The sequence below is a fragment of the Limulus polyphemus genome, unplaced genomic scaffold (assembly GCF_000517525.1).
Source record: "Limulus polyphemus unplaced genomic scaffold, Limulus_polyphemus-2.1.2 Scaffold4146, whole genome shotgun sequence".
Lineage (NCBI taxonomy): Eukaryota > Metazoa > Arthropoda > Merostomata > Xiphosura > Limulidae > Limulus > Limulus polyphemus.
Genome location: NW_013669756.1, coordinates 82,058 through 89,474, shown reverse-complemented (window position 1 = coordinate 89,474; position 7,417 = coordinate 82,058). Strand labels below are relative to the sequence as shown.

At 35.9% G+C, this 7,417-nt stretch overlaps 1 protein-coding gene across 1 annotated transcript in view; it reads left to right on the top strand.

Annotated features, from left to right (window-relative positions):
• The window catches only part of LOC111088629 (melanotransferrin-like), a 15,268-nt gene extending 12,371 nt beyond the window's left edge, over positions 1 to 2,897 (top strand). The window contains exons 4-5 of the mRNA XM_022399288.1: positions 1,249 to 1,727; positions 2,295 to 2,897. Coding sequence (XP_022254996.1) covers positions 1,249 to 1,727; positions 2,295 to 2,639 — 824 coding nt within the window. The 3' untranslated portion in view covers positions 2,640 to 2,897. The remainder of the gene's footprint in view (positions 1 to 1,248; positions 1,728 to 2,294) is intronic.
• The last annotated feature ends 4,520 nt before the right edge of the window (positions 2,898 to 7,417 follow it).

The following is a 7,417-nucleotide window of genomic DNA, read 5'->3' as shown; positions in this document are numbered from 1 at the left end:
TAACTTCCTTATATGAAGCTAACTTCCTTATATGAAGCTAACTTCCATATATGAAGCTAACTTCTTTATATGAAGCTAATTTCCTTATATCAAGCTAACTTCCATATATCAAGCTAACTTCCTTATATCAAGCTAACTTCCATATATCAAGCTAACTTCCTTATATCAAGCTAACTTCCGATCAAGCTAACTTCCATATATCAAGCTAACTTCCATATATCAAGCTAACTTCCATATATCAAGCTAACTTCCTTATATCAAGCTAACTTCCATATATCAAGCTAACTTCCATATATCAAGCTAACTTCTTTATATGAAGCTAATTTCCTTATATCAAGCTAACTTCCATATATCAAGCTAACTTCCTTATATCAAGCTAACTTCCATATATCAAGCTAACTTCCTTATATCAAGCTAACTTCCGATCAAGCTAACTTCCTTATATCAATAGGATTATGGGAGAGTTATGGAAGATAAACTAGGAAACTTTAAAGTAGAAATATTTTTGTTGCAAATCGTTTTTTTTTTTTTTTATTCAAAGTCAAAGTTACGCAATGAGTAGCTTTCAAATCTTCCCAGTTCTTATTCTGATTGGTTGTGAAGGTAAAACGACTAATCAGGGATTGGATGACGTTTCTCTTCTACAGTTGCCTGGTGCCAGAAGAGTCCTCATTCATGAAATGTTCAACATTTACCAGTGTTTCCCAATTAATGGTGCCGATTAAAACGGGTCAAATGACACCAGTGCATGAGGGGGGGAGAGGTCTAAATAACACCTGACCCTCCCTGATCCCGATTAACTTTCGTTGAAGACATGGTATTATGTGATCTGAAGTTTGCAGTGAAATGGAGGCGGACAGATATTTACGGTGGTGTTCGCTACCCCTCGTCTCCCTCTGACATCGCCATAAGTGCCATCTTTTGGTATACTTTGAAGTCGGCTGGTCAGCATACAATACTAATTAATTCAAGTTTAAACTCAAAGACAAAATTTTAAAATAAATATTTACACACAGGCAGGAATTTAGATCTTATGCTATGGTAGATAATATATTAGTGAAATGATAAATCGTCATGTTAGGTCTAAGTTATACATAACTGTAATTTGTCAAGTGCTAACGGGGTAAATGTGTTAAACCTTTGTTTTACGTCTGCTTTTTTAATTGTCATAATTTGCGTTTAGAGCATACTTTAATTTTACTAAATGTAGATCCCTGAAGTAGTTTTCTGTAAATTTTTCTCCAACAGGAAAACGTTCCTGTCACGTGGCAGTAGGGGATGCTTCTGGTTGGACCGTTCCTCTTGGCCTTCTAATCAAAAATAAGATGATAACACCCGAACTTTGTGAAAACGAGAAATTAATATCTAGTTTCTTTTCCAAAAGCTGTGTACCCGGAGCTCAAAATCTAGGTGTGATCGATAACACATCCACCTCCACTCTCTGCAAACAGTGCATAGGAGATGGCCAGGAACATCATGTTTGTGACGCCACGGAGCTCGAACGCTACTATGGTAACAGCGGTGCTCTACGTTGCTTGGTGGAGAGGAGCGGTGATGTCGCTTTTGTCAGGAATGATGTAATTGATAGATACATTGATGGTCGCAGCGATGTTTCATGGTCTAAAAAATTTAGATCGAACGATTATAAGCTTTTGTGTTTACAAGGAGGTCAGGGAAATGTTACAGACTATGAAAAGTGCAACCTGGCTTATGTAGCTGGGCCTTGTGTAAGTATACAGCTCCAAGGTTATGGAATCTCCATAACGGTATTAGGCTAATCAGTAATGTGTATAAACCTGATATATTTTGTTACAAAAACATATCTGCTGTATTGAACTATTTGTGTAAGTTATTCTCATTAACATCATCTTCTTCATCATCAACAGCTTGATAGTACCGTTGTGCCATCTACTGGTAATTTTTAAATCCTGAAAAAAGTTTAAACATGATGATTGAACTGCCATTTACTCACCACAACCAATATGAAGAATATGGGCACTAACTTTTAAGCTCAATGAGGTGAAATATATATATATGTATTCTATGCTAACCAACAATCTAATAGTAAAATTCGGTGCGTTAATGTATATCAGATTGTATTGAAATGTGCGAGAAGTAGTATAGGGAAAAATCACACTCGAACCATAAATATTTCATTAATAAATACTATTTTCTCTCTCTCTTTATATATGACGAGTATAGCTAAGAAGTCTTATAAATAATTATTTGAATTCCATTAAAATGCTTGATAACATATTTTTCTGCGTCTAGTATTTTCGTTTGTGTTTGACTAGGTCATGATGACGAAAGACACAACCGATGAAAGCAGAAAGGACGCGGTTGAGTTTTTTATTAACGCTGGTCACTTATTTGGCGGAAATAGTACTTCTTTTCGGCTCTTCGGCTCATCATTGGACGACAGCAACGACGTGTTATTCTCGGACAAAGCAACCGGTTTCACAACACTGCCTGTCGATGTTGACTACATTGACATACTGGGAGAGGAATTTACTGAATTGGCCGAATTGTCAGATTACGAATCATGCAAGCTGGTGGCAAATAAAAGCTGTGATTGTGTTTTTCATTACCTTGTGACTTTGTTACAAACTTTTATGTTCTTGTTGTTGTGTTTTAATTAATGACATGAAGGAATAATGTTCCGCCAATAACCAGCAGCTGCTGAAAGTACTTGTGAAGAACAAGTACATCTACTTTAGTCTATTTTTTGTTGAATGATAGCTGGACAGAGGTCAAGAGGTCATCTTGAGAACAGTTCTAGTATTCCCGAAAAAAATCTGTTTCTTCAACTTCGCAAAAGATGAAATTCAAACCATAGTGTTTGAAATGTATATTTTATAGTACGTCATGTAGAATAAAGTTACATATTTTTAAAATTTGTTCATTGCAATACCTGTTCCTTATGTATACTGACAACATACATTTGTTTATTTACATCCTATGTGAAATGGCGCTTCTTGAACCAAAGCTCTGCTCTCTGTACTGTCAAAGTGAAGTTCAACCACATGGTAACCTATTTGTTGGTTCGCGCACATCATTCATTCACACACTTTAGTGAACTGATTACATTTATTGTTGGCCGAATCATGGTAAATTACAAAAAGAGCATATATCAATCATTATATTGTCAATCCTTACTTCAAATTTTAATATTTTCATGACAATATTACATTTACAAGTGGGTATTCCACACTGTTACAGTACACCACAAACAGAGCTTAGATCAGTCGTCAGTTTCTTAGTCCTTACTTCGTGTTTTTAATATTTCGATGACGTGACATTTTGCTAAGTGTTGTGTATGCCAACATATGTCTCCTAACAAATTTTTAGGTTTGTTTTTTGTATTCCTCTCAAATCATCAAACAAACAAAACAAACGTAAGTTACACTGAAATGAGGACCGGGCGTGGCTTGGTGGTAGCGTACCCGAACCGTAAATCAAAGTGCTCCTTATGGTTCACGTCTCGTTGCCGCGAAAACATTCTCCTCTCACACTATTCGGTAGCCCAAAGTTGGCGGTGGGTTCTGTTGATTAGCTGCTGTTCTACAAGTCTTATCAGTTCACAATTAGGGACGGCTTTACGTCTTTGTACAGCTTTGCACGAAAATTCCAGAACATAAAACAAACAGATGTTTAAATGAATACGAATAATTTTAATGAAAATTGGTGAATCTTTTACATAGTTACTTTCTGGCTTATAAGTGCCGTATTTACCTCTTCTCACTTTCTGGCGGAAAGTATTGCTAAAGTAAAAACTTTCATTTCACTATTATTGATAAATTCTGGGCTGGTATTGCTTTTGATGGACAGTATCTATTTTGTAGATTTTAACACTTGATGTTGTTGCTGTGTGTGTAACATACACACACATACATAAATTGGTTTTCATTTTACCCAAGACGTCTAAGGCTAATCCAGCGGGACCGCTCAACAACGTATCGAAAACAGGGAACCTTAATCCAGTGAAGAATTCTGTAATTAAACCATTTAGAACGTTGCGTACAGATCAGCCCGAGGAAAGTTTATTGAGTGCGTGTGTTATTTAATTAGATCCTGCACAACGCTCTCCACTGATGAGGAATTTGTACAGAATTCTGTAACTCCAGCGTTGTAAAATCTGTTGTGTAATCAGAATGTTTTATAGACTAACTCTATGGAGGATGCTGTAGATCAAAACTCTGAAAGGTTTTATATTAAACTTTGTTGAGGATTCTGTAAAACAGACTTTAGGGAAGGTACTGCAGGCCAAATACTATGGAGGTTTTTTGTAAATCAAACTTTAAAGTGATCTGTAACGTCAATTATGTGAAGGAAACTTTAGATTCAAGCTCCTGGAAGGTTCTATAGGTCAGACGAAAAGTTTTCTAAGTATATCACAACGTTGGTTAATGTATCAAACTTTGTAGAGGGCACTGTAGATAAAATCAAGTGAAGGGTTCTATAAGTAAGCTCCGTGTGGTAATGTAGATCAAGCTTTGTGGTTTTGTAGGTAAAAGTGTTTGGAATGTTGTGTAAAATATTGTTAGAAATAACTGTACTTCGAACCTAAAATATAAACAAGAGAGTTCCAACTACTTCAAAGCACTTTATATAAAGAAGTAAGTTCAAAGAAATGTTTTTTTTCTTTCCTTTTGCATAGAACTTTAACACAAATACAAACCTTTATATGTACACAACCTTTTGAAACGGAAATCACGAAATTGATGCATCTGAAAGGTGAGCGTCAGAAAGTCAGTGATAATATTAATGTCACAAGGTCTATTTTATTTATAAATACTAGATTATTATCTAGTCCCTTAAGGATTTTCAAGAATTAGAATAATGTATAATGATAGTATACTAACCAAATTATATTCGCCATATCAGTTGTTGACAATGCGTTTCGTTGAATCCAGAGCTCTTCAGGTCGGCTGGGATACAACAAATACAGTACTGGTAGGAACACTTCTTATGTAAACCATCTGTTACAATAACAATTGTTATGGTGTGAAAGCCTTTTACAAACTGGCGAAGCATGATTTTAAGTAATTACACTTGTCATAAGACATTAGTATTAGGCCAATTTTATTTTTTTAACACCACATCCTTTATCTAGTCTTGTATGTTTGTTTGTTTCCATTGTGCACAAAGCTACACAAGGGCTATCTGTGCTCTGCCCACCACGGGTATCGAAACCCGGTTTCTAGCGTTGTAAGTTCGCAGACATACCGCTGTGCCACTGAGGGGCCTTTATCTAGTCATGGAATTAGTTATAATAATGCTTCGCCAGCTTTTAAAAGGCGTTCACACTATAACAATTCTTGTTGTAACAAATGGCTTATATAAATAGTGTCCAATCACTATTGTATTTATTGAGTCTCAACCGGCCTGAATAGCTCTGGACTGAGCGAAACACGTCGTCGGCAATGGATAAGGCGAATATAATGTGGTTGGAATACTATTATTATACACTCTTCGAATTACTGAAAATCCATAAGGAACTAGATTAATAATGTAGTGCTTAAAAATGTAATAGGCTAAATATCAATGTCTTATGATTAGAGTAATTAGTTATAATCATGCTTCGCCAGCTGGTAAAAGGCATTCACATCATAATAATTAGTGATAATATTATTGTTCTAGGTGTTCTCACAACTTTTGTAATTAAGATAGAAAGAAGTTATCTTTCTAGCTGAGAAGTAAGATATGGTTACAGTGGATATTACTTAATGATGCTCTACCTTCTACAGGCTGGCTTACTAAAGTTAATCTTAGTCTGAACAGTGACTATCCAGGATCTCTTATCATAAGTACGATAGTACTTATTGTAGGAATAGGCCAGACGTGCAGTACAGATTAAAATATCAAACACACTGCAAACAGCATGTAAGCATACCTTTATAAGCACTTTACACACACTTTTGAGTAGTAAACAAACCAAATACAGAGTAACAAGCCACCAAAGCACTTAAGAAAGTCAGTAGAGTAAAAACTAAAATTTATCAAAACCACAAATTTGTCAGTCTGACTGATTAGCGTTGTTGGAAAAGCATAGTTCTCTCCTGCCTTCACCTTACGCAAATTTAAATGAACATGATTGAATTACGCTACCTTGGCTAAAAGTGTTTTTCATTGTTTTACTTATAACCTCGGTAATAGCAATAACCACTTTGAAGCACTACTCATGAGCTAACAATACACTTGTAGCCATATTATAGGATTATGAGTGCGCTCTGTGAGTTGCCAATTAACAACCCACCCTCATATCACGTGTGGTTGCACGATTGCTTATGAGCACGTGCTATGTGATCAGCCTACAGCTGTATCAGCTAGATAAAAAGAAAAAACAAACAAGGACTACATAGATTTTCTAGATCTAGATTCTAACAATGATATAACTTTTGAAAGCGAAGTTTTCAGTTCTATACATCTGACTCGAGAGTTCTGTATTGGAGAAAGCAATTCTATCATAGCAGTCGGTACCTAAGACGTGAGTCTTCTACGTGAGAACGAACGCTACCACTGCCGAAGTCTAACACTGCTTTGCTTGAGCAGCGTTCTGGGCTGAAAACAAGAATAATAAATTGTAGAATTTACCTTTGCATTGTTTTCAAATTAAGTGTGACCTATTGACATCTAAGGTTGTACTTGAAACAGTGCTATTTTAAAATATGCCTTTCAAGGAAACAAAACTAGAGAAATGAAGAAAATCTTGTGTTGATAACCTTGAAAATTCTTTGTCCCAGCGAAGAGAGCATTACAGCAAGAATAGAAATAAGGTTAGAAACAGTAATGCTGAATATGCGAAATATACTTTAGCCATTAATTCAGTCAAAGAAAAGGCTGCCACCCTGGATAGGTGGAAGAAAAACTATAGAAAAGATATCAGAAAAAGCCAGGATAAGTCGAAAGATATATCTAAGAAAAGCTACTAGAAGGAGCCCAGTCACTCTCGAGAGACTAGTGTAAAATATTTATAATTAAAAAATTAGGAAGTAGGAAAGGGATCACCAAAAAGAAAGGAAACAAGGTAGGAATTGGTGGGATAACCTTATAACACTTGTTGGTTTTTGTTCGTAATTAAGCACAAAGCTACACAATGGGCTATATGTACTCTGCCCACCACGGGTATTGAAACCCGGATTCTAGCGTTGTAAGTCCACAGACATACCGCTGTGCCACTGGGGGGGGCGATGTTTTTTGACAAGGTACAACCTCAAAGTGGGTGTAGCCCATTCCTACTTTGTGTTTTACTTTGAACTTTGATCTAATTATAGAATTGAGTTTTATCAGTAGCTAACCCTTTCTAAATACTCAACAAATTTAAAACTCAAAAATCAGCGGTATCTCCATTATATGATATAGACTGGTTAGTGTTCACCCATATTTCTCCGGATTGTTTCCTCCATCTGCAAATATT